Here is a 27788-nt window from a genome sequence, read left to right on the forward strand (position 1 = left end):
GTAACAGGGAGACCACAGAGACTTGGTTAAATCTCCTTTCATCACCTTCTCTCATGGCTGCACACAAAAGTTCGACCCCTACTTAGACTGTCCCAAAAATACACCCCAAGCATCCCTTGCAGAGACCTTTGCCTCTGGATCAGGAGCAATTTCAGCCAAGCAGTGAGGTGGACATACTGACCTTTTCTCCCCAAGGACAATCTCATCCATCCTTGAAAGGAGACCTGAGCAGCAGCGTGCAGTCTCATGCCCCACCATGCTTCTCAAGTGGTAAGTGAGTAGCACAGGGAGAGGCTGTGGGATCTCCACTGACACCAAACATGTCACTGAGCTGCCAGTACAATGGGAGCTGGGAGAGCTGCTGGCCTAGGATCAGATGTCAAGGAGAAGTGGCAGGAGGTGAGAAGTGCCAGGAATACTGCTTCCCAGCTGGCTCTGGAAACAGTTTATGCCTGTGTCCATCTGCACTCAGATCAAAGCCTCCCTGAATTATTCAGGTGCTCTTTGAAAATTCTCATCATGCAGAAAGTGAAGGCAGCTTGGCTTTACCTGCTGGAAAACAAGCACTCATTGTAAACTCCAGGGCCAAACCAAGGTTCCTCTGCTCCCACAATGACAGCAGCTCCTCCCACCTGTATGGCAGAGTTCTCTCCTCCCATTACACCAGGTTCTTACGTATATATCTCAAATGTGTGGGCCCCAGTCCTTGCAGGCTTCAGTAGGTACTTTGCATCTAATTCAGCCCAGCCTTGCAGTCCTGATCCTGCCTTCTCCAGTGTGTTGGGCATGTGGAGATATGTGTGCTTGAGAACAACTACTGGCAACCACACCTGGATGGTGTTGAGTACTCCCAGCTGTATCAGTGAGAAGAACATTCAGTTCAGCCTAAAAAATTGTAAGATAACAAAACCTTAAGATTTCCAGGAGGGCAAGGGCAGCATGTGATCTTTTGTGCTGTGATGCTGCAAACACTCCGTTGTGGTAAGTGGGCCCTGGCACTGACCAGCACACTCTTGAGAGCAGCAGCACACAGCAGCTTAAAATAGAAAAAATGGCCTGAGAAGGATGAGGTGGGCTCAGAGCTCTCTGCTGTTCTTTAAGCTACCAACAACAACTTCTTCTGGGGAGTGAATCCAGAACTCCTTGTATTAGAAGAGCTGTTTTGTTGTCATGGGCAGATGCAGCTCTCTTATAGGGAGGGACTATGTACAGTCTTCGTATTGCATTCTGCATATTAAACTCTCTGCATATTCAAGGCTGGTTTGATTCCAGCATTATAAACTGTGATGTCTTCAAATATTTTAGTTGCATATTTTCTTTTAAATGTTAGCAGCAGGAGAAAAATTATTACCCTAAAAAGTAACTTTCACTTTAGAATGTAGCTTTATTAGCCACGTAACTGAAAGGTGAAAAGGTTAAAAGGAAGATGGAAACACCCAGTCATCCCTGCTGTTTTTTGCTTTTGGACTTTTCAGGCTGTTTTTAGACTTGGCTGAACACTTGCAGATAGCAAGCCCCATTATTAGAGAGCTCATCAGCCAAATACCACTTTTCATCCGCTGCTGTTGATTAAGATAACAGCCTACAGAGTCAGGCTATTCTTAAAAGTATCAGCAATAGCAGTTCTCATGGAAGTCCACATTGATCTCCTAGAATCACAGGATTCTTTTCCCTGATTGCCAATAATAGTTATATGGCAAAGTCTGTGTCCTTGATGTGCATAAGTGTGGATGATGATGGTCTGTACCCTCTGAAACCCCCAGACTCTTCCTCACAAATCTTTATCAGCTGCATCACAGTGTAATTCCCCAATAGACAGTGTAGTGGTTTGCCATTTTCACACCAGACACCAATGACCTGCTGTGTTTTAGCTTAGGCAAGTTGGTTGCCACCTAGTACCAGAAGATACTTTGAGGACAAAATGTGTGCTTCAGAGAGGAAGTGACTATGCAGAACAATGTCCACAGCAAAGTTGCAGTGCAGGGACACACTAAATGAATTTTTTGATCAGTGGAGAGAATTCCTTTAGGCCAAAGTATCAAGCAAACTTATAGCAGCAAAATACAGGGTGCTCTATAATGGGGATGTCTCTTGGAGAAAGCAAACAGAAGTCCAAAATATCTTTTCATACACAGAATGAAATCTTTATTGCCTATCTTTCTAGACAACGAAGGCAATCAGTCTCCATAAGAAAGTCTATCCAAGACAAAAGTAAGTTTTCTGACCTGAATGTTATCAGGTCCTCCACTATCAAGACTATTTACTATCTGATTTCTTCTGTCATTCCTGCTCTGTGAAAGGGTAATTTATTTCTGATAGCAAGTAGGATTATTTTAAAATATTTATTTTTCTGTTGTTTTTGTTATTTATAGTATCACTACAATATCTGAGTGACATCAGCAATACTTGTGGTTTCAAGGAATTCATGATTTGAAATACAAAGAAATGATAATCTACTGAAAATTGCTAGTTGGATGCTCCATTCCATAATTCAGTATTATCTGCAACTTGAGAGAATTGGTTTATAATATGATCCCTTTTCTGAATATCTGAAATATGAGGTTTTTGAAGGCCAACAAATTACAATTGCATATTGAAGTAACACTTTTTAAGTTCATTGTTTTCCCCATCACATTCCAGATGAATAACAGGGAAGAAATGAACAGAACTAGCAGCAATCCCTGATGTCATTGAGTTTGCTTTTTTCCCACTGGAAAATGGCTTTTTTGACTAATAATGTATTGTAATGATTATAAAAAGTGAAGGGAATGGTTACTGTTTCTACATGCATGTGAACACTTGCCCCACAGGCAGCTACCTAAGAGTCAATGGTAAAGATTACTACAGACTGTACATCCTGCAGATCAGCTAAAATCATCTTTGTCCATATAAATTACTTATTAGATGAAAAAAAAGATTCTCTTCCTTTTCTTACATGGAATTAAGGAACAGAAAGTATTTTTTCACCTAACTTCCTCTATAAAATCTTGGTTATTAGTAACAAACATGCTAAAAAGCACTCTCAAAGCCTGATTGAGAAACACTACCATGGTTGGTCATGGAAGGGATTTGTAAGAATCCCATGTGCCTTAAGTAGTCCTTTGTCAAATGAGTTTCCCCATCAGACTGTACCTTCCACCACACACTAACGTTTACCTATTAGTGAGTAATTACTGAGAGAGTGGAGCTGTAAACAAAGACAAATATGTAGATACAGATTGCCATTAGATCAGATGTTTGTTTCCTGTCTTTTGTTACTCAAGATACGCTCTTTAGTGATATTGTTTTCTCAAGGGCAGGATAGATTTCTCTCTCTGGCTTGTGTGGAGCACCTCTCTCATAAGGAAATGGATGCAGTTGTTCCAATTTGTCAACTAGCCTGTGATATTGTAAGGTGGTTGTGGAATTGTAATCTTGGAAGAGTGCTTTTGGGATAGGGATGAGTACAAAGAAGCCTAGAATAGCCCGCCAAGGTGTCCTCCAAGCCTTAGAAGGATCTGACTGTAGCTCCAAATCAGGAGCGCATGTTTTTGTAGTTTGTGGTATTTAACTAAGTCTAATATTCTGTCTGATGTGCTGGAGGGTCTCTGTGTGATCTGAACTGCTAGGTGTGTTCTCCTCTCTGTGTACTGTGGTAGGCAGGACAAGAACTTCTGGCCTCTTTGAACTGACCCATGGTGGGGTTGGGAGAGGTAAAGACAACAGCTTTTTGCCAAGATACAACTGCAGTAGTTCACCAACCCAGACATTTGCTGTCCCCCATTTGCTGATAAGAATGAAGAGACAGATGATGATTTGGAGAGACATCTGCAGAAGAAATGCAAGCCTTGTTCTTGAATATTCCTGAAGGTTAGGAAAATCCAGACCAGGAATCCAAAAGTTTGAAGTATAGTTCTGTTTCTTCAGGTATCAGATGAAATAATATTGCAAAATAGTCTGACTTGGAAGGGACCCACAGAGATCATCAAGTCCAGCTCTTGAGTGGATGGCCCATATAGAGATTGAAGCCACAACCTTGGCATTATCAGCACCTTGCTTTAACCAGCTGGGCTCATCTCAGGCTCAGCCAGAAGGGTCCAACAGTGCAATTCTTCACTGGACATCAAGTGTGAAGGAAAAGTTGTTTCTTCTTCAGTGGGTACCTGAAAGAGCAGAGCTGCTAGAGAGAGGTCTAAAATCTGCAGTGCTAGTGCAGTATCACCACTCCCAGGATTTCTTCATGTTTTTACGCTGTCTAATGGAGGATGAAAATTTGGTTCTACTGGCCCAGGTGGAAAATGCACGTTCTGTTAGATTAAACCAGAATGTATCCCGTTGTTTTATAAGCAGGCAAGAAAATGTAAAGAGCAGCAAATACATCATCTGTAAATCTATACCGTGGTAGAGACTTATTTCTGTCTCTTACTTAAAGGTGGAGATATGTTTCAGGGCCTGGCTTGATGGTTTTTTGTGAGGGAATTGATGTTTTTTGAATCCTGAAGCCACAGCAGAGTGAAGAGCAAAATGGGATGATGGGGCACTGAGGTGAACCATATTGGGAAGCTGTATAGCCTTTGTTGTTGCTCTTAAAAACAGGCCAGACAAAAAGGTTCAGTACTTTAATGATGATCCTGCCTTGGCAAAGGCATGGTCTTACCAATTTCCTAAGGTCAACTTCAGCCTTATTTTCTGTAATTCTTTGAAAGGATAGAATTGTTGCTGTTATCATTATTTCTGTTGCTGCCATTTGAGGAGCACTTCTCAGGGATCAGGCATTACCTGGTGCTGTACTTGTGTGTGAGAGAAGGATGGTCTTGCCCTCAGAGAGCTTACAAATATGAGCCAAGAAGCAGCGGCTATTGCGGACAGCTGAGGGAATACAGTAAGGAGCAATGAGACACTATTGATCAGCAGGATAGGCAGTACTCATAATACATCAGCAGCCTAACTGCTGTCAGATTTTTGCAGGCATCATGGCTAAGGAGGGTTTGAAGGAGGATAATGAGGAAGCTTTGCAAATGAAATCTCCAGGCTCTCACCATCCCTGCTCTAGAGCTGCGTAGCAGCAGGATAATGGTTTGCCTCCTACTTCTAAGTGCTCTTGTGGCCCCACCTGCCGCTGCCCACTCTCACTGAGGGCACAAGTGGTCCTCTTCCAAACTTGCTTCTACCCTGTATTGTAGCAAGATGGCAGGAGACAGAGCCAGAAAAAGGCCTGGCCCTCTGTCTCACATGCTGTGGGATCTCTTCCAGTGACAAGAAGTAAAGTTGATGAGTCTGTACCGAGACAGTGAAGTGACCCCCGTGCTGCTCCACATAATTAATAAATAAAGCACTGGGGGAGTTTTTGCCATGCCTGCTGCTATGACAGGGCTGTCTACGGTGCACTTAAGCATTAAATGACCAATTTCTGTCAGACTAACTTCCCAAGCCTCTCTCTCTCTCTCACACACACACACACACAAAGCTAGCTTCCTCGCTCCCTGCACTTGGAGTTTTTCAGCAACTGATGGCTCCTGGTTCATTTCTGTGGAATTAATTGGTCCCTGAATGAATTCTGTTGACAGGGCAATTTATCATGTGTTTGGGTTGACAGTGTTGGATACCGGTAAAGGGGGGGAGTGGTGTGTGAGTAGGATGAGGGGAGATGGACAGGATGGGGGTGGGTGGGAGGATGAAGAAGAGGAGGAGTAGAAGAAAGAAGGGGTGGAGGAGGAGATTGCTTAAAAAATAAAATGACAGAGAGAAGAAAAATTATATTCCTTTTTGGCATCTTCGTTACAACTCAGTGCAATGGATAATGCACAAGAAGGATGGGGAGAGGAAGGGAGTGCCACTTTGTCTTGTAATGGGAGTCACAATGCTGCTTTTCCACAAATAGCATCATGGCTTGGGAGGAAAAAAAGGAAGAAAAAAACCCAACAAAAGCTCATAGTTGTTCTCTGGTGTCTCTGGGGCTCAGCCAGAAGCCTCCACCTGTAATTTCTGCATCTCTACTTCTCCCTCATACCAAAGTGAGTGAGCAGTTAGGAACACATCTGGTTAACCCTCAAAACCATGTCAGGTGCCCAAATACTGTTTCAGTAAGTACTGAGTGATATCTACCACCTTGTGAGGCGTTGGTATCTGTCATTGTCAGGGACGTTCAAGAAGGAATCACATCTTGCAAAACAAATTCTGTGATTTGGGTTCCCAGTTTTCTCTCTGCATGGGTCAGAAAGGGGTGCCTGGTCCTATATATGCCCCTAATGATCCCAGGTTACATCATTTCACATTGTTCAAGATTGAGACAATGCAGGACTTCCTAATATAATTAAAATTACATCATCATTACATTTTCATTAAAATGTCATGACTGGCATATGGATTCAGTTTCAAGTCAGAGCAACGTAGATGGTCATTTTAGTGCTTTTGACTTCACAAGTTCTGAATGCAGAAGAGTGGGTATGCATGCACATGCATGTGCTACAGCATGGATAATGTTTAAACCAAACAAAGACAGAAAGAAATTCAGTTTGGGTGCAACAAAAATATTTGCATAAGCATTAAATGGATTTTTAAATTATGTATCTTCTAGGAATTTTTGAGTGTCCTAAAGAGATGTACTTCAGACTTGGTCATGGGGACAAAGGTCTGTGAAATGTTGGTTGTATGCATGGATAGAGGACAGGCTTCATTATCTTCATCTTCACCTCATTCTCCTGTGGAATTCTCTCCACTGCAAGTGGGATGTATCAAAATACTCAATGCTGAGATCAGTGCAAGAGTTACCAGTAGCTTTTCTGCTCATCTCGTAGCAAGCAGCATTAAGTCCGAGCCCAGCATTTCTGGAATGGCCATCCAGAGCCTGTAGCTGCAGGCTAGCGGGGCCTGTCTCGGTTTTGGAGCACTGTGGCTCAGTTTACCAGCATTCAGTCATCATCTTTGTCTTGGGACCCAAAGTTTTCATCAGTCCAGCTGTCAAAATGAGTGCCCATATCATAACCAGCCTAGAGACAGAACTGAATTTGAGTGGCAAGCCCCAAGCTGGGGGTGGTAAAACACAACAGTATGTGGTAGATGGTCTCTCTTATGGTCTCAGTCATATTAAAAGCAAGGACAAATATAATTCTCATCTGGTAAAAACTATGCAACTGAGCTTTGAGGAGACCAAATGCTTCTTTATGTCTGTCTTTACATTGCTGTTTTTACCCTGGGTTGGGTCAAGCCTCTAAGCTGAATCCTGCTGGACCACACATGAGCATCAGAACTTCTAGGATGCTAAAACAAAGTAGGTTAGGTGAGGAGATGTAGAAAGCCAGCAGCTATCATAGTAAAACTGCAAAGGTTTTAAGGCAGTCTTTTTGTAGAGCTCCCAAGTTTTCTGCCAGTTAGAAACTTTAAATTTAAAGTTTACTGTGCTAAGAGCAAGCATAAAAAGTCTAAATTCAGGTTATTTATAAAGGGATTTTTTTTTCCTCCTTAAAAGTAAGATTAGTAGTATTGCAGTTTATAAATATGAGCAAAGGTGAAGGACATATAGTTTGGTAGCAAAGAACTCTGAAACATAGTTTGATCACAGTTTGGAATCTGAAGCTCCAGCACCTATACGCTGATACCAGGTAAATTCAACCAGAAAAAAATGTGCATATTTCCAGCAGTGCAGGTAACCAGCTGTCAAAATACTACAGTTAGGGTTCACTGTATTTTCCAGCACTTGAACCTTTACAGTTGATAGCAAATGTTCCTCAGAAAGATTCTCCTACTTCAACTCCAGCTATTGGACCCACAGCAGGAATTAATTCAGAGCAGCCCTAGGGGTATCTCATATCAGAGGCCAGACAAGATGATCACAGTGCAATAGGAGTCTCCTCTGGGGTAGCTGTGGCAATGAACTTGAAAACAGCTATCTTGAAAGTCAATGCCTGATTCCAGTTTCACTTGCACACTGTTTACATGAATGTTACTCTTTTGACTTCAGAGGGCTGACTGACAGTGGAGCATACAGAAGGCAAATCAAGCTTCTGAGAAAAATGGTTATGATCAAGCTGTCCTGAGCCAGTGAGGTGAACATGACATAGGACACATTAAAGGAGTAAACTGGCGTATTTTCTTCTATAACACTGAATCTTTGAGACAGGAACACAAACAATTTTATTAAAAAATTACCCCTAAAAATTGAAAAGAGAGAGTGGAACCTGAAAAAATAATCTTTCTGCATTGTGAAATACAGATGAAAAAACTCCTGTGGCTGAAGAGACAATGATTCAAAACTGAACTCTACATAAAACAGCGGAGACAAAATCAACCAAAATAAGCTCCAGGGGTGTTGCATTTAGAACTAACCAGGATATAATAGGTAGCTAAAGCAGCAAGGCAAATGACTTAAAATTATTCAATATGCAGCTCCTGCTGCACGCCCCACAATCAGAAATGCAAGCCAAAGTTGCAGGCTGTTTCCTCCCTTTTAATGGTATTTCTGTGGATTTAGAAGTATAGGATTTTTGAGACAGGCTCATGTTTTGCCTGGTTGACCATCTCTAGCAGTAGTTTCAACAGATTCTTTACAGGAAGGTAGAAGTGTGCAGTGGGCAGACAGGAATCTCCTGCACTTTGTTGTGAGCTTGGAAAATCTGCAGAATACTTCTTGAGTACTCATAACCCTGTGTTTTTTTTCTGTTTATAAAACAACCCAGTCTTTTCTGGAATCTTGGTAACTTCATGTGGTGACAAATTCAGTTGGTCAAAATACAAACTGGTGGGGAAAAATTTTAATCAGCTTTTAATTTGCTACTCTGTAATTTAATCAGTTGCCATCTTTTTCTTGTGTTCTTGTGACCTGCAGAGTCTGGTTGTGCTAAGGAAGCCTGTGGCTTATCTTCTGGGGAGTGTTCAGGAACCATTTTAATGAATTCCAATTAACAGTCTTTCTGACACCAGGGGATGCAGAGGTCAAAGAATGCCCTGAGCAGCACAGCAACAGACCATGTGGAGCACAGATAAAGGTAAGAAAGTGTCACAATTATAAATTTGAACGGAAAATTCCTGAAGACATGAAAAGCATTTGAATTTGGAAGGATTTTTGAGTGAATTGTGTAGCTAAGATTTGTGCCTGGAGCCCTGAAGAACTACGTAAAGATTCTTGTATACTTGGTGGAGGAAGTAATAACAATGCTATGCCTCATTTATGTAGTGACTAATCTGGAATGGAGGCTTACAGAAAGTTATAGATGGTCTAATCAGAAACAAGAGGTTTTTATTCATGTGTGACTTGTAAGGGAGAATTATTGTGGTTGCTTGAAGATAAGAGATCCCTGAGTGCCTTCTGGTGTGCTTGTGATTCAAGCAGGAGATGGCTGTGGTCTGCATAGCAATTTGTCTTTAAGCAACTGTTTATGGCTAGTAAAATGAAATTCAGGGGACTAACCTCATGGCCAAGCAGATACTCACTCAGGAGCAGAACTGACAGATCCTCACTGACATTTGTAGAGTCAGCCTTGGTTTTTAGCACAGCACAGGTAACTCGTCATACCAATATTGCAGTGTTAATGAGTGGGTTAACCACCATATAGATGAATATCCTGCAAGATTGAGAAAAGGCACAGAAAGGACAAAAAAAAGCAAAATCTCATTGCTGAAGCTGAGAACCATAATCGATTATATATACAGGTTGGTTGCTATGAATATTGTGTATTTTAAAATGCTGGAGTCATGCCTGAATTCACAGCAGAAACTTCTGTGAGTAGCAGTCTGCTGCTTTGGCAGCCCAGCATGAAAGAGTTCCTTAGCACTGAGTTTATTCAAGGGACATGAAGTCCTCCATGGAGCAAGTATGGCTGGTGCTTTTGGTTTTAAACTCTTTCCACTCCTCCTTCTAATGACCATTTTCTTCTCTCTTTGGCTTCTTCAGTCTGGGCTGTATCTTGGGTGACTTTTCTATCATTTAAATAAGAGGCTGACAAAAGCTCATTTTGGGGGAAAAATATAACACAATGGGGATAGGTGGCAGAAACAACATGTTGCTATTATTTTGGCCCTGCTAACCAAAACTAGAATCCTGCATTTTGTTTTTCAAGGTTGATCAGTTAGGAACAAGCCACGTTAGACAGACTGCCCACTAGTTTTGGGTGACAAAGGAGAAACAGTGTCGGGAAAAAGGTTTTCTGTCTTTGGCAAGCAAACCCAATGATCAGTGGCTTACAGATTTAGCATGCTTTGAAATAGGGTTAATGGGACAAAGTGAGGGCACCTGCAGGCACAACACTTGTGTCTGAAGAGAGGGAGCATAAAGAAGTTCTTGCAGCTGTATGGTTGTTGTCAGTATGTATCTCCTCTGGTAGCAGCATGGGGTATTTCAAAATGAGTGTCTGTTTTGGCAAATTAAGAACTATTCTAGAGCATAAACCAAACTCGTTAGTCTAAGCTTTCAGCTGCCTGCTGGGGTTTTGGTTGGCCATTTAATGTGGGCTCTGATGCTCACTGTTAACATACACAGATATACATTGCACAAAAAACATGTTCCGTGCATGAGCAATCAAATAATCCAGGCTCAGTTTTTCTGTGTTCTGAGTGGCTGTGCAAGGGAAGAGATACACCAAAGCTTTGATTTTCCTGAATTAAAACCTTTGTAGTTCAGAGATGACAAAAAAACCACAGTACCCTTGCCAATGTATTACTCACTTAGAAGGAAAGACTCAAAAAAGCCTTCCAGTCATCTTAGAATGGAACACAAAAATGATGAGGCCCAGCCCTGTGATATGACCTTGGAAACATCTTCCTTTCCCTGCAGACTTTTTGCCATGGGTCTCAAATGTTCTGGTGTCTCCCTCTCTTCTGGGGGAACTTGTCTGTGCTCAGGCTCAGCTTGAGAACACAAACAGGTCTCAGAGCAAATAAAAATGTTATTTTGTTTTTTTGTTTTGTTGTATTATCCAAGAAAAATACAAATGAAGATGTAAAATACATGAATAAACAAACAATAATGAGTCAAAATAGCCAATCCATACTCAAAGACAAAACTAGAAAGGCACATTTGACAATATTGGAGATATTGATAAAGACTGTGACAACTTTCCAGAATCAAAGACTGTTCTGAGTTACTTTTAGTTTTGTTTCCACTCTCTCTCCCCTCTTTTGGTAGAAACCTCACATGGCACTATGACCCGGAGCAGGATTTTCCAGGAAGGCAGTAATTTCAGAGAATTCACCTCCAAGGAGAAGATATATTCAACATCCCCTGGATGTTTCACAACATTGGTATTTTGTGACCTTTTCCCCAGAAATATTTTGCTGTTCAAAGTTCATTTTGTGGGAGCTCTTTGAGACTTCTGGAGGGGGCCAGGAGCCCACTATGGTACTTGCTGTGCAAACAAAGCAGCGAGAGAATTTCTGCTGCAGACAGTAATATCTAAATTTAGTGAGAGTGATCAGCTGATACAGACAGAAGGGGGAGCACAATGAAGTAGTTGGAGCACAGGGTATAATTTAAGTTTGTTCTGATTTATATTAAAACCTAAAAGAAAGCTGAATGGTGAATATATAATCTAGTTGGTAGAAGAACAGGGTGAGATTTATCCCAATCAACCTAAACTCCAGAATTTTCAAAGAAGAGCAAGTTAAAAATAAATTAATTAATTAACGCTAAGTTCTGATAGAGACGAAAATGATGGATAGATTTTCAGGGATCTTTAACAGAAAATTCAATAAAGCGAAAATTCAGTGCATAATGTGCAACTGAGTGTCCAAACACTTTTCAAAGTCTTGTAGTAAAAATAGTGAGCTGTACATATTTACATGCCTAGCTCACATTTGGACCCTTTAGAAGAGCTGGTCACAACTGCAGAGACTGAGCCTCTGGAATATTTTGACATAGGTGAAATAACAAAATATTATGCAGTTCAGAAAACTGGCCAGTTTCTTAGAGTTGTTGGGTGGTGAACCTTCGAAGCAGAGTCCTGGGATGGGAATAAATCACGGAAGGAATTCCACTCTTGCATCCACAAGAAGAAAAGATGCTCATGAGCTGGGAAAGCGCTGGGCTATTGGTGATTCTGTAAAACCTGTGGTGTTTGGTTAGATCCTGGAGTATGAGCTACATTTTAGAGAGCTACTTTTGGGAATCTTGGCCGAGTGTCTCCCAAAACATTGAAATTAATTAACAACTTTATGGCCATTCTTTGGCCTATTGGTGTGCTTCTGTGACCTCTCTGTTAGCACTTTATTTCCACACTGCAGCATTATAAAGTTTCTCTTTTGTATTGTCACAGTGTTTTCCAATTTTTTTCTTAGACATTCTATGTATTACATGTATGTATTCCCCTGCCAGAAAATGATGCAGCAGGTAGAAAGCCTGTGTTAAAGCTTCATTATCTTTTCTTTCATTTACTTTCTCAATAATTTCTTTTAAAAAAAAAATAGCTACACTAATTGATGATGGTTCCCTTTTTATCCATAAAAAAGGATACTTTTTATCCTTTTATCCATACCTGCACAAAGAGCAGGAGGATCCAGTGTTCTGGCAAAGCCGGCGAGATTTATGTGTTGTTCCTTTGCTGTCAATGATCAGATGAGCAGCGCTGAATGAGTCACTTTCCCTTTGAGTTTTGTCTAATGATAAGTAGGCTGGTCAGGACAGGAATGATATCTTACTGTGTACAGTACATGAAGCACAGAGTCATTGTCTCTGTTTCTGTAGGTGATGTTAATGGCTCATAGTCACAGTTTGTAATGTTCTTTCCACGACTGCAGCCTTTGGCTGTGCTACTTTGTGTACTCACTCAGTAGCCTGCCTGCTAAGTCTAAAGCAGTCTTTTAGCAGTCTGCTCAAGACCCCAGACACTGAGGTACAGATTGTATTTTGACCTTATATGTGTAGCCCAGTAGATGTGTGTATGAAAGCTAACTAGTATCACCCGGTCAATATTTTACCAGATTCATCTCACATGAAAATCTGTACTTTGTATGTCCAGTTTGGCAAGTCTCAAACACTCAGTGAGAGTAATTACATAAGCTTTAATGTTGTAAAGAGCTTTTTTGAAGTTTGATTTTAAGCTTTTTGCCTTTTGTTTTTGAGCCTGTAATTTACACTGGATGGTAGTGTAAGAACTCACAATTGAACAAAAGAACTCACAACTGTTTTAGGGAGGCTGAGAATTCAATCTTTTATCACATATTCTTCTTGGAGCAAAAGCACAAAACTTTGATGAGACTTGTAACTGTGAGAAATAGTCATGTACTGTATTCTGATTTTGAGAGAACTCTTTGGCTACTGCAACTGCCAAGATAATTACTTCATGATTCCTGCAAACATAAGTGTAAGTGACATACAAAGGCAGAGCTGTTCTGAGAAAAACAAAGTAGAAAGAGAAAATATAGGTACCTAAGATGAGGTGTGTGATGAGGTGACTTAGAGGCAAAATAAATCCACCATCAAGCAACATCTCTGTGGATGAAAAAGTTTCTTGATTGGTTCAATGGCAACGTAAAGCAAGTATGCAAATGAGAACACTTCAAAAAAGAATGTAAAATCAGTTTTTGGAAAGCAAAAGAAAAAGTTAATAAAAATGTAGCCCCCTTTTTGGGAAGAGTTCAGGATTATTCCAGTGAACACTGGATGAGCTGTCCTATGAAGTTCTGCTCTCTCTGGAGATTGTTCCCAGAGTATCATCAGCTCCTAAGTGCCAGCTCCTCTCAAGTCCCATGGTGTGAGCTATTGATCTTTGCTGCCATTTTGTTCCCTCTTTATGCCTTTATATGAAATATAAACTTCCTTTGACATGCAAACAATTTGCAATCCCCTTCTTTCCTAGCAGACAGGTAGAAATACTTTCTCTGCTTCTCCTCAGTGGGTGCCCAGGGAGGCATGGTGGCACAGCAGCTTTGGAAAGGGGTTTGGAATATGTCCTGTCTCTCCTCTGTGGTATTGTGGCTTAGTTCCCAGAGCCCCAGGGATATAGCATGTCACATTTACTGCTCCTTCTACATCCTCCTAGCCACTAGAAAACCTGCAGTTTAAGAGCATGCTTAAGATGTGAAAAAAGCATTTCCAGAACAAAAGGTGATGCCACTTCCTTGCCTCCCACCAGTGCTATGAGGAAGGAGCCAAGCTGCAGATTGTACTGAAAGTGAGAAGGGTAAACTCCCCCTCTCTCCTTTCCCATCCCAGCCCCAACCCAGCCCCCAATAAGGCTTCATCTCTCCGGGAATGGAGTCCCTCTGAGCATGATGCTGAGCCAGAGGAGTGACAGGTGCCTGCTGATATGCCTAAATGAGAAGAACCAATCGGAGGAGCCTGCCCAGCTTTTGTTGTCATCTGGCTTTGCTCACGAAAGATGAGTTTGATTGACAGATGCATCAAGGTTCACAGTTTATTGGTTTTTGCAAAAGAGCCAGATCTGCCAATTTAGACAGGGGAGTGACACAAAACTTTCCATCTAAATGGACTAATTTTACCACAGGGAATTCCCAGGCAGAGCGCTCCAAGGCAGGCGCAGTCCTGTTTTATTTTTTAACAAGGACTGAATGACAAATATAAACGACAGTTCTGGGCTGACGGAACATCAGCATTTGACACTTCACAGGGGAGCGGTGAAATAAACAATAGGCAGAGAAATTGAATTAGAATCAGATGAGAGTCAGCTAGAGAGGGAGAGGAGGGCCTGATTCTCTACCAAATCATTTCTAAAAGAACAAACTGAATACTAAGTAGTATAACACGCTCACATCCTGGTTTATTAGCAAATTTAACCTACTAACATATTATACTTTCTTGATGTTAATGGGTTGCTGGACAAAGGTGGATGGCAGGGAGTGTACAAGGAGTTTCTCTTCATGATGGTGCAAACCTCTTGTGCTTATCTTACCCTGTTACTAATAGACTCTACCAAGTTAGAGAGCAAAAAGTATGACAAGTTGATTTAATTTCTCTCCTGTTCCCTTTGGCACATTCCCTGCAGAGTTCTGTACAGTCTTCCTGTATTCTGGCACTTGCTAAGTTTTGGGTACTCAGCTTTGTAGCTTTGGCTCAATTCTTTTACTGCTCTTTGTTTTTCTCTGGAACTTTTCAAGTTCAAACAGGCAATTCATGACATTTTAAGGAGGATTTTTTTTTTTTCAGAGTCTTCCTGGAACTTCCCGAGTGTAGACTGTATCTGCTTGAGATAAAAGGTTGGCTCAGCTGGTAGCATTAGCAAATTATTATCCTATTTCTACTCAGTTTTGACAGGGGGATAGGATATATAAACTTTCCTGATGGTTTAGACAGGTAATTGTTAGCTAGGTGTTGCTGGTTAAAATTTGGGTTCCTGGATTTTATGTCATAAATTTGAAGCATAATAGAGATTTGAAGCATATCTAGAGAAATTATTTTCAATTTTTTCAATTAGCAAACAGTAAGAACAAAAAACAAGCAGTAGAAGAATAGATGCCTGTACAGTGCATCTATGTCCATAAGCTCACCTTTCCCAGTTACATTAAAAGCATTTTCCTTAAAAATAAACTAGTGACTGATTTTAAAAGCATACACTAAATACTACTGGTCGTGATGTTAGAGAAAGTAGCATGAAAATAGGGGGCTTTGATTTGCTTGGTAATGATGATTTGACTTTCATACATGAGTCTGTGAATTACATATGTGGAAGCTGCCTGATTATCTAACCATTGCCAGTGTATTAAGGAGGTTCTAAATGTTCTAAGTGCAGCTCTGTGGTTAAAACAGGATTTTCATGGATGCTGACATGGAAAAAAAATGCTTCTTTCTTCTCTTCAGGTTCTCTTGAGGTTCTCTACCTGTGTGAAGTTTCACCCTGTTCAGTCCATTTCAGTTTTCTCTGTAGGTTTCATTTGTCTTCCTTTTGTAGGTGTTCAACAGGATGTGTTTGAAATTAGTCTCAGGTTAAAAGTCATTATAGAATCATAGAATGTTTTGGGTTAGAAGGAGCCTTAAATATTGTCTCTGTCTAACTCCCCTGCAATGGGCAAGGATGCCACCTCTAGACCAGGTTGCTGAGAGCCCCATCCAACCTGGCCTTGAACACTTCCAGGGATGGGGCATCCACAGCTTCTCTGGGAAACCTGTTCTAATGTATCACCACCCTCACAGTCAAGAATTACTTCCTAAAATCTAAAATAAATCTATCTTATTTCAGTTTGGAAAAGAACCCCAACACCAAACAAAGCCCTTCAAAGCAGTCCCTTACAGCTTTTCTGGCAAGGCACAGAAAAGGGTCTTGAAGGAAGAGCATGGCAGGAGACAGGGCTTGCACAAAGCAGCCAAGGTTGACAAGGGGGCTTCTCCTGATACATGGATAAGAACCAGTGGAAAACAGTCCTTTCCAAGCTGCTACTACAGAGTGAATTTCCAGCTAGAAATTTGAACCTGAAATTATCAAATAGGTTTTGGAAGGCATCTTCCACCAAAATGTCACACAGGGGAAAACAGGAAAAAACCCAAGCCTTGATAAGCTTTGGTTTTAGACCAGCCCTGTCATCTTTGCCAGGAGTTACTGGGCCATTTCCAGGTCTTGTGACATTTGAGCTGCTCCCAAAAGCACTACACCACAAGGTCCCTGTGATGCAGTGAGATGCTTCATTTTCACTAGAAGTAAATTTCTGACTTACAGAGGAAGAGGCACCATTAGTAACATAGCTGTAGATGTCTTGAGAACACTGAAACTAGAAGTCATATAAAAGTTCTTTTGTATTTATTTTATATACATGTATATAAATATACATATATACAAAATGGTGTCACATACAAACTACATTATTTCTAATGTATCTTGTGATTTTTGCCTGTACTTGGATCATGATTTTTAAGTATGAGGTACTGACAATACAAACATTCTTTACTTTACTGCAGACAGTGCCTGAAGCATGTAAGTTAACTGTCCTGAGGATATTCCCAGCTTTTTTCTAAAGAAGAGAAAAATTGATATGCGGACTGTTTACTAGGCACATCTTCATTCACTGCTACTTTTTTAGAGAGTGGATCCTTCTGTTAATATTTTAAAGCTTTTTTTTTTTTGGACACAGACGTCATTGTATAGACTTGCTAGATTATAGTTTTCAGGATGAATTTTCCTTTAAAACATTGTTATTATATTTGCTGTTATTCCATTTTTGCCACTCCACAGTTCCTTACAGTTCTTCAGTAATTATTGTGTGTCCAGTAAGTTAATCTGCTACCTAATGAATACCTTGAGAAGTGCATTATCTTTTATTGGCTACACTCATTGACGAGTACATTTAAGGAAGGTGGTCATATCAGAATGTTCAAACTTTTCTTTATTTTTCTTTTCAGAGTAATCATAAAGAGGATTTCTTTACTTAGTGTTGTATAAACCCTCACAATGTCATTTTCCTCATTAGGAGACAGGCTGTGGTGCTCTTTTTAGTTTTATCACATAACGTTTTCATACTGAGAACTCCCATTGATGATGCAGGATTATGAAAGGAACATAATACTAGTTTGAATGATGGAAATAGCTCTTTCATGCAAGTATTTATTTTTGCAAGATATATAAGTTCTTGAAAGTTGAAAAGTTTTGCTGTAGTTCTACTGCCAGTTACGGAGACTTACACAAGGAATGCCAGGGTGAAGATCTCTGGGTTGTATTTTGTGATACAAATGAGATAATCATGCTAGCTTCTAAATTGTTGTTGTAAGATTATGTTACCAGGATGAATTTTTAAAATCCATTTGTCTGACACATCTATCTGGTGATTCTTAGCCTTTCACCTCTGACAGTGAATGTACACTAATAATTTCCTTCGATTCCAGTCAATTTAATATCTAGGATTCATCTATCAATTTGCTGTTTGATTCTTATCATCTGAACTTTTGTAGAGAAAGAGAATTCTGGTGCATAAAAAGTGCCAGAATTGGGGAATCAAGTTTTATTCCAACTTTGAGTGCAAGCCTATTCCTACATCACATCCCAGGCCTGTCTGTCTTGCAGGCAGCAAACCCTGGAAACTTGAGGCTTCCAGCTTCAGGAGAGTTGCCAGGCAGTTTTGCCAGTTTCAGGCAGAAAACTGAATTGCTTTTACAGTCTGTTTGGATTTCAACAAATTGACTTTCACTTATGGAAAATATCCTGTTGGGGGATTTTCAGCCTATGCTATTAATGCTGTAAGGGAAAAATAGAAAATAAACAAAAGGAGATGCTTTAACTCTCTGATGAGCAAAAGCATTTGATTTCATGACAGCACTTATGCTCAGGTTTTCCTTAACATACACGTGCACTGGCAGAAAATGGGGCCCACTGGCTTTCATGAAGTGTTGTGAAAATATTTTATAATGATTAAAAATTGTAGGAGTAAAATTGGTTTGGTCTAGCCTGACTTCTTGCTACATTTTTAGTCCACCTCTGTGACTGTAAACTGCATAGGACTTCCTGGAGAACTAATGCTTAACTGAGGAGAAATTGACTGAATACCTCAGTATTTGGTATGTTTATAGCGTACCTGAATATAATGCCCAGATGTTTATTAGGTGGATGATGAACAGCTTGGAGAATGGGTTATTTATGACTTTACACTGGGTTTTGCTCCCCAGTTGACCTAGACAGAGTATCCCAGCTGGGGCTATGAGGAAACAAGCTTAAAGGGAAAGGAGACTCTGGGCTTTACCCCACATCTTTCTGATGCTGTAGCTACCCAACAGCATTTTGATTTTCTGAACTACCTGGGGGTACCTGATGTGTTATGGATCATTGGGAATCAACTGAGTGAGATCAATAGAAGAGGGAGTCCTGCTGGCGATGCAGAGAAGCGTGTGGTGGCTGATGGGGGCTCAGAGGCTGCATTGTACCTGTAGGGTGTTGCAAACATGTGCAGTGCCGTCCATCATGCAAGGTGGTGGTTGTTAACAATCGTAATGTTGTTTACACAGTGCCCAAAGGGTGCCAGGTGCAACAAATGTAACATCCCAGAGACCTCAAGGGGAATCTATTGGAGAGCGAAGTGTTGGGGGAGTGGGGGAAGAGAGAGAGGAGAGGGAAAGAGAAACAAGCCAGAAGCCACAAAAATGACATAGAAAAAAAAAATTTGCTTTTATTTATCATGTGCACAAAAAGAGAAAAGAAAAGAGTCAAACAGAACTGAAGTGATGAGGAAAAGCCAAGAGGGGCTGCAGAAGCCTAGAATGGATGTGACCCTGCACCTGGCACTGGCCCCCTCCCTCCCCAGTCTCATGTCAAGCTTAGCCTGGAGATCATCAGCAGAGCTGCTCTACATTTGTTATCAGTTCTGTAATTGCCAGTTTGGTCCCTCCTTCCTGCTTTGCAAGTCTGCCACCATCATGGGCTCAGCCAAGGAGCACACTGTGGTATTTGTGGGTCCCTCAGAAGCCCTCACTTTGTCAGTGCCAAAGGGGGCAGCTCAGCTATGATTCTTATTTCTTTTTCCAGAGGGGTGCTTTTCCTTAGGGACAAAAGGGTGGAGTTTTTCCAACAGTTCAGCAAAATAAAAATTCCTTTAGGAAATTGTTAATAAGCATATATAATTTTATACTCAAGAGAAGAAAGAGGTGCAGGGCTTTTTGTTTTCCTTTTCTTGTTTAAAATCCTCACATTTATGTTGTGATTAATTCCAAAGTCTTACTCTGGGTTTGATTCATCACTACTGATGGGTCAGAAAGCATGCAAACTTCTCCCTGTTTCCACAGCAGGGCTCATTGCCACCGACTCTCCCCAACAGATTTACAGGCCACAAGTGTCAGCTTTACTGCATCCACCTCATGCAATCCTCCCCACATCCCACTGGGCCAAAAGGATGTGAGAGCTTCAGAGAGCAGGACTCAAAGGTGCTGCCCAGTTTGGAATGCCATGGTCCCTGTTGTTTCCAGCCAAGCACAGCACTTGAGATTTCGTGAGATTCTTCTCCCATGATCGAATAGAGAGAGGAGACCCAGTCTCACAACGTTTCTCCTTGGTCCATTAGATAAAGCAAATGTAGCAACAGAACTAAGAATGACCTGAGAAGAAAGAAGTGAAGGGAGAGATAAGGAAGAAGAAAAAAGAAACACGGAATGATTTGTGAGAAAAAGGAAAAGAGAGAAATGTCATGGAAACATTAATTATTATTCACAATAATGCTTAACATTTTGATAGAATTTTCTATCCAGAATCTCAAAGCACTGAGCCGGTGCTAATTAATTCAGCTATGCAATCCCCCTGTGAACTAGATACTGTTGTTATTCCCATTTTACAGAGTGTTGGAATTGAGGTGTGTGGGGAAATTGGACTTGACAAAGGTTTTCTAGAGCCACAAGGAGAACTAGGATGTTTGAGGTCCCAGATACCTGCTCTCATATCAGTGATGCTATTCCCTCCCGGGATAGAAAAGTGCATTGGAAATGGGAAATAATAAAATAAAATTATATAAATTGAATGGAAAGAGGGATTGAGAAAGAAATGTGAGAAAGGTAAGAGACAGCAGAATGGAGGAGAGGTTTGTGTTGTAGACTTCACTGGATTTTGCACAATTCCTCCAATCCTTTTTCTTTTTTTTCTGTAACATTTTTAGAAGGAAAATTATTAAAACCCCCCACCTATAACAAAGCAGCTGTTGGCCTGTTGGGGAAAGGGTCCTTACAAGGTTTGGCTGTTCCCTCAGGTTTTGGATTTGTGCTGTGCTTTATTGAACACATTGTTTTGTTTTCAGTGAGCACAACGAGACTTGCACAGTACACACAGCGTGTTCCTTATCTACAGGATGAGACGAGGCTGTTTTAATAACTACCATGATGAAGATGGAGATGAACTTATATACAAGAGGAATTGCCTTCACATTACACACATTATCTTCCTACAAAGCAGCAATTGTTTTTTTGCAAATAACATAATATTAAATAATTGGTAGAATTTTTGCGTTTCCTGCATAGTCCAGTCTAATGGAATCTAGATGAATATTGATGGTTTTCTTCTGCATAATATCACCACATAAATCCCCATGTCAGCTACTAGACTTGGGCTATAATACTGCTTTACAATGCATCCACCGACTGTAAATCAAAACAACCAACACAAGAAACTCTTTGGCAAATGTAATTCAGTACATTCGCATGAGGGTCTACAGATGGTGGTGGAAGAGGATTAGACTGCCCAGTCCTTTGCATAATTCTGCTTTCCTTTGAATTTTCCTGGTCAAACTATGTGCTGTACTTTTGAACTTTTCCAGACCAATCCAATGCCTGGTGGAAATCCTCTTTTACCAGTGGAGTTAAGCCAACAATAGATTTGGCCCTCCAAGGGTCAAATCAAGCCAGCCATGAGCGAGACAACTAAATCCTGCTTTCAGATTCTAGCTCGTGTCCTCAAGTTTAGTGAAACACCACTATAAAAATAAGCATTTCTGAGCTGCTGGCTTCTCTCAACCTGGGCCCCGGGCTGCAGGTGGCCAAGTGTGAGGTGTGACAGTCTCTTTTTCTCTAGCTTCCTCAGGAACTTCTCTTTGCTGGTCCTGGGATTTCTTGCCTCTGCACTGACTACCTGCTGAGTGAATCTGGGTGGTGCACAAGTAGAGCAGAGGTTGTACTGAGAGACTAAAAGAGAGACCAATCTAAGTAGGTTCAGCATCTATTTGGTGTCTGTGAAGGAAAACAGAAGGAGTGGTGAAAGCATATTTTTAGAAATTGAACAGAACCTTCTTCTATCATAGAGTAAGATCAGACAACAGGCCAATTCTGGTCTTGGTGACAGTGTAACAGCTCTGCTACTTGCAGCAGAGGTTACTCAGAGGTAAGATGTGCAGAATGACACTTTTAATAGATCAGGAGTAACCTCTTTGATTTTATTCTGTACAGGAACAGATTTTAGCTCTTTATCTTATACGTAAATGTCCCCCCAAATACCCTTATCATTTGGGCACCCCATTAAAGAAGACACAGACCTATAATCAGCTAAAGCCATGCAAAGGCTGAAAAAGTTAGGTGAAAGGGGCCTTTGGGATCAACACAGCTGTTTACTGATGGTGGATTTTATACATACAAGTTAAACTTGGAGAAAGAATACCAAGTCCACTACCACATCTCCTCAGAGGCTTGGAATTTTGGATTTTATACATGATGTTGGCTGTACAGATTGCTCCACTGTTCACTTTTATGCCCTTTGGGGGTTTTATTCTCAATCCTGTCTTTGTCCATGGACAATAGCCCACGAGTTTTATCTGAAACCTCTCTAAAACAACAAGGATCTACTTTGGCAGACTTGGTGCCCTGGGGACAGGCTATAGCTGCCTTCATGTTTTCTTTGAGTAATTTTGAGGAAGTGTCAGTGCAAGGAACAGTTTATGAGTTTGCTGACAATACAGGAGTAATAAGCATTTCTATTGACAGTTAGCCTTTTGCAGAACAGTGTTTGTCCGTCACTTGGGAACCAAAATGAGCAGAGAATCCCTAGAGAATCATCAGGTGAGCATTTAGGATAAAGGGTAAATATTAGGGTGCACAATACAGGACTGAAGATGAAAAGATGGGGCTATATATTGGGTCTGGCTGGTAGGATGCAAGCATATGGATTTGAACGGGGGCCTATAAATTAGTAGGTGTATGAGCAGATGGGCAGGGAATCAAAGCGGGGGCCCATATAGCAGGGCTATAATGGTTAGGAAATTAGGTGTTGGGCACAGATAATGAGGTGGTTGTCACCAGCAGTGGAGATCTGGAAAATGCGTGTTGGGCATATTTAAAATTGCAAAAGTTGGGATGTGGGTGAACTGAAGTTGTCACAGGTATAGAGTTTAAGGTAAAAGGGCTGAAGGCTAAGGACTAGGGAACCAAGCAATTATCCCAGCCAATCCTGAATTTGTCCATCTCAGTCTCAGCTGTCCAGAGGGCAATCAGATGGGCCCACATGAAGCCCCACACTTTCCACCACACAGCGCAGAGAGAGCGCAGCTGGGCTTGTTTTCTTTGTTTGCCAACCAGTGACATGGAAAACGTTTGTTGCCTCAGAGTGCTTTTTTTTGTCGACGGATGTATTTGGTAACTTTGTCAGATGTGACTTGTCCACACTGCTCCCCAGAGACAGGATTTGGGAAAGGAGGGGGAGGAGGAGGCGACTGGGTGGAGCTGGCATCCAATCCTCTCCAATACCATCATCCCATTGTAGTGCAAAACAGAAAGGAAACAAAACCCTAGAGTGAAAGAGGAGCATCAAACGTCAGAGGAACTCGGCTGCCATTCAGGTGGTGGGGGGAGATGGGACTTGGAGTTTTATTTTTGTAGGGTTTTTTAATTATTATTTTGGTTTTTTTGTTGGTTTTGTTTGCTTGGGTTTTTTAGAAAATTGGGGATTTTTTTGTTCCTTTTTACAGACCTTCATGACAAAGCATAAAAACACAGTTATATTTATATATCTATTTATATATTTCTTCATTTCGTCGGTTTGTTTGTAAATGTTGCTCCATCCTCCTGTCTGAGCTGATTGTGTGTCACAGAAATTGTGGGTGTATGTGTGAGGTTCCTCCCAACTCTGGCCTGCAAAGTCACCACCCGTGAGGTGCAGCCAACTGTGGGGGAATCCATTCTGGAAAGTGGGGATGAGGTGCACAGAGAACCCCTCGTGGGGTGCAGATCTTTACTTGGTCCTTTCTTCATTGCCAGATGGGCCAGGTCTCTGTGCTGCCATCTCTGCTCTAGCCAGACTGTTCCCTCTGTCCTGGGAAACAGGGTGAGCATCTCAGGTTACACACACACAAGAGTCCACCACAGAAGAGTATATCTTTGGGGAACAGTGTTTCACGGGCGGCATTCTCCCCTGTTTCCCTGGCCCTTACCGCTCCCAGAAAGGGGTCCTGTAAGGCAATGGCTGCCAGCTGCATTGCTTCCCAGTCCCCCTGGAGTCCTGGAAGCCGAGGGGACTTTGCACGGCTGAGCTTTACCCAGGGGTGTTGGAGGGCTCCTGCAGGGAAAGCCACTTGGCCGCAGGCTGTTCCTGGCGCGGGGGGAGCGGTCGGGGCGGAGGGCAGGGGGAACGAGGGGGTCTCAGTCTCATGTGGTGAGCGCTTGGTCCGGCGCCTTCGTGGCGAAGAGGAAGGAACTGGACTGTGGGGAGGAACGGAGAAGGTCTCTTCACCCTTCCCAGGGATGGAGGGAGGTGATCAGACAGGTACAATGTGGAGGCCTAAGCTGTCGCCCTGCAGTTTCATGTGGTTTCCATGGTAACTAGTGGCGGTCATAGGCAGCGGCAGCAGTGGGAGGTGCGGAGCCCCGGGATGTGGCACTATAATAATAAGGGGAACCTGAAAGTTAACACAGGAGAAGAATGGACTGGTTGAAAGGACAAACAGTAAACAAAAAAAAACCAAACCAAAAAACAGAAACAATCAAACTAAGAAAAGAAATAAAGGACAACGGAAAACAAAAAGAAAGGTAGAAAGAAAGAAAAGCAAAAGAATCAAAAGAAGAATTTGGGAGACTGAGCTCCTAATGGGATTAGGGAAAGGCAATCAGTGGAAGCCAACTGAGGGCCACACTTCAGTCGATAGACGCTACTCTGACCTCTGGATAGGATGCCCCTCTATGGGAAAGGAGATCCTTTTGCATCCTCTGACAGTCAATAAGTAAGCCCATGGGCATTTGTGCTGGTTTTGGCTGGGGCAGAGTTAGTTTTTTTCCCAGTGTCTGGTTAGGGCTGTGTTTTGGATTTGTGCTGAGCACAGGGTTAATACAGAGTTGTTTTTGTTACTGCTGAGCAGGGCTTACACAGAGCCAAGGCTTTTTTGCTTCTCCACACCACTGAGGAGTCTGGGGGTGCATGAGGGACAGGGAGGAGACACAAGCCAGGACAGATGGCCTGAACTGGCCAAAGGGATATTCCAGACCAGATAGCACCATGGTCACTGTGAAGGAAGGAGGAAGTGGAGATGTTTGGAGTGATGTTGTTTGTCTTCCCAAATAATCATTGTGCACGATGGGGCCCTGCTCTCCTGGAGATGGCTGAACACCTGCCTGCCCATGGGAAGCAGTGAATTAATTCCTTGTTTTGCTTTGCTTGTGTGTGTGGCTTTTGCTTTCCCTATTAAACTGTCTGTATCTCAGCCCAGTTTTCTAGTTTTTATCCTTCCAATTCTCTCCCTGATCCTTCTGGTGGGGGACTGAACAAGTGGCTGCATGGGCTTGGCTAATGCCTGGGGCTAAACCACAACAAACATTGCAGCACAAATATGCCACACCTGATCCGTAGCCACAAAGAAAAGTGTCAGGGCCAGGTATTCTGAGTGTACCTAACAAAGTGTAATGGGTCACTTTAAAACCAGGAGGGGAGAAATGAAACAAAATTACAGTGTTTTACTACTTGGGATTTGGGTCACATTTGGCATGAAAGCTCTTTAGATGGTTATCAAATGTGTGTTAAATAGTGATTGATTATTAAGATCACATTTACTGAAGTTTAACAGCACTGGAATAAAATGTGCATCTATTATCCAGTTGTTAAACCTCAGTAAATACATAAGTAATAATCGCAACTGATTTATTTTACATAAAATAAGTCTCTTCCTATTCCCCTGCAAAGAAATGTCGTATTAGAAGCTAAGGTCTCGTAGGAGTTTTTTTCCCCTCTGAAAAAACCCTGACTATTTCTGATCATATCAGTGACTGGAGATAGATATATATCCCTGCAAGAGAATTCTACTGGCTATTATAAATCTTGTGATGCAGCCTGTCTCCCACTCTAGACATTAGTCCAACTGGTCCAGTTGGAAGAAATTCTATGGGATTTAAAGATTTCCTAGGAATTGACTCTGGATTTAGCCTGGGAGAGGAGTGAAACCTTATCTGAATTTTTAACCAGGCCTTGAAAGTATGTTAGTTGTGGCCTAAGAGTAACAGAACCTAAATTTAACTTTTGATGTAATCTGGAATAAACTGTGGATGCAGCCCATGGAGAAGCCAGAGCTGAATTGGAGTTCTGAACTGTCTCATGAAAGAGGAATCGGCTTCAGAACTCATACAAAGCATACATGAGGTATCCATTATATATCTATATATATATACCCATTTCAAACTGGACTGGAGAGTGAGGAAAAAGGCTTCTCACCTGCCCAAATACTTGAAAATCCTCTTCAGAAACAAACAAACAAACAGAACAAAGAAAAGAAAACAGACAAACAGAAGGAGCACGAGGCTGGGGGTGTGCTGTGGGAAAGAGGTACTCACTTAGTAATGCAGGGTTGCTGAACCGCCAGGCCTCGTTGTAGGTCGTGTACTGAGGGTGGCTGTAGGGGTTCCCTGAGAACTCGCTCCCTGGAAGAAACCAAGGAAGGTGTGAAATACAGTGAGGAATAAAGATTCATGTCTGCTGTTCCATCAGAGCAGTGTTCATGCTGAATCTGTTTGCCAGCAGGAAAACTGGTGTATGTAGCTTCCTTGTCTAGCTGGGCCTCTTCCCTTCAAATCACTGCAGTGCCTGTTCAGTGAAAAGGTGCTTACTCACATCATTAAGCATCACAAGATTGACTTCTTCACAATCAAGGAATCAGTTCAAATTCAATAATATGAATAAATTATTAAAGTTGGGGGGTTTTGTTTCTTTTTTTTTCATTGCCTTCTGTCTCCCAATTCTCAAGCTGCAGTAGGACTGCATATGCAAGCTTTTATGCACTTAATTATCAGCTTTCTTATGAATAACATCAAAGGTTCTCCAGTAGCGTGAAGAAAGCAGGCATGGAAGCTTGATGGGACAAGCTCACAAGAAACTCTTTGGAACTAGCAGGGCTGTTGGTGGCAATATGTATTGCTAAGTTTTTTTTATTAGGGTACTGAGGGTGATGGCATATTTGTGGAGAAGAGTATAATCCATTTTTTGAAATATTCTGGCTTGGCTGTGCTTAAATACAAAAGAAAATAGAAAACTTATGAATCACTTTCTTTCTTATTCTGGACGATAATATTAGAAAAGTGATTCATATATTATTAACCTCTCTTTTATGCTCAGTTAGTGAGCTATAGAGAAAACTTGCTGCATTCTAGCTCTAGAAAATAATTTTCTAATGATTAGCACTTTAGTTAATGTGCTGAATCTGAAAGACAAGTAGGGCTACAGCTCCCCTTTTCACATTAGGAAAATGAGCCCAAACCAAAATACTTCCAAGCTTTGTCATCTAGTAAGGCTCTGAACCAAGATCCGAATGGTGCAGAGTCTTCTAAAACATTTTGTTTTATTTTTGGAAGGACCTGTCTCCCTGTTTCTTAGAAGGCTGCGCAGGGTATTTGGTAACTGAAGGGGGATTGTGCTGCATTCAAAATAAACAAATCTCCCCAAACTTAAACATGTATCATTCTATTATGGAAAATCATGGCATGATCTGCTCATAAGCTGAATTTAATGTAGTAACAACAGACTGTGGACAATTAATGCCATCTGAAAGGCCTTATGTGCTTAAAAGGCAGAGGAAGAATAGTGTGGGTGTTAGCTTCTGATCTGCCCAAAGGCAGAGGTGGAACAACAGAAGTGTTTGAAAAGCACCTGGAAGTTCCTGCTAGACACCATGGAACAGGAAAAGAAGGTAATGCAAGATGGGATGGATGCCTGTGATACAATTACCAAAGAATGTCAATTAATTATGGCATAATCTCTGCAAATCTCCTCTCACTGGAGTGTTAAAGCCAAAACCACAGATTCTCAGATGGTGGAAATGAAGTCTATTCAAGTTAGGGGATTTGTACTGCTTTAAACTTGAGGAGGATCTTTCCAGCAAGGTTTTTAGAGGTACTCAGGGTGATAACCAAAGTACTCAGTGCAAGAATTAGTATGAATCAAACCAAATCATCATACAAAGGTATTTTAGTCATAGTGGCTTTTAGTTTCAGCATAAAACCTCATTTT

The 27788-nt window shown here is 41.4% G+C and overlaps 1 protein-coding gene across 7 annotated transcripts in view; it reads right to left on the reverse strand.

Moving 5' to 3' along the window:
• Positions 1–20994: 20994 nt before the first annotated feature.
• The window catches only part of PAX2 (paired box 2), an 87482-nt gene continuing 80688 nt past the window's right edge, over positions 20995–27788 (reverse strand). For 4 of the 7 annotated variants that reach the window (XM_088059559.1, XM_088059560.1, XM_005520552.2 and 1 more), the window contains 2 exons: positions 26120–26206; positions 20995–24201 (listed from right to left, as the gene is read on the reverse strand). In XM_088059559.1, coding sequence (XP_087915685.1) covers positions 24125–24201; positions 26120–26206 — 164 coding nt within the window. In that variant the 3' untranslated portion in view covers positions 20995–24124. The remainder of the gene's footprint in view (positions 24202–26119; positions 26207–27788) is intronic. The other 3 variants (XM_088059557.1, XM_005520551.2, XM_088059556.1) reach the window with 1 other exon arrangement.

Source organism: Pseudopodoces humilis, chromosome 9 (assembly GCF_049639895.1).
Source record: "Pseudopodoces humilis isolate 2021_Gansu_Grassland_sample_001 chromosome 9, ASM4963989v1, whole genome shotgun sequence".
NCBI lineage: Eukaryota > Metazoa > Chordata > Aves > Passeriformes > Paridae > Pseudopodoces > Pseudopodoces humilis.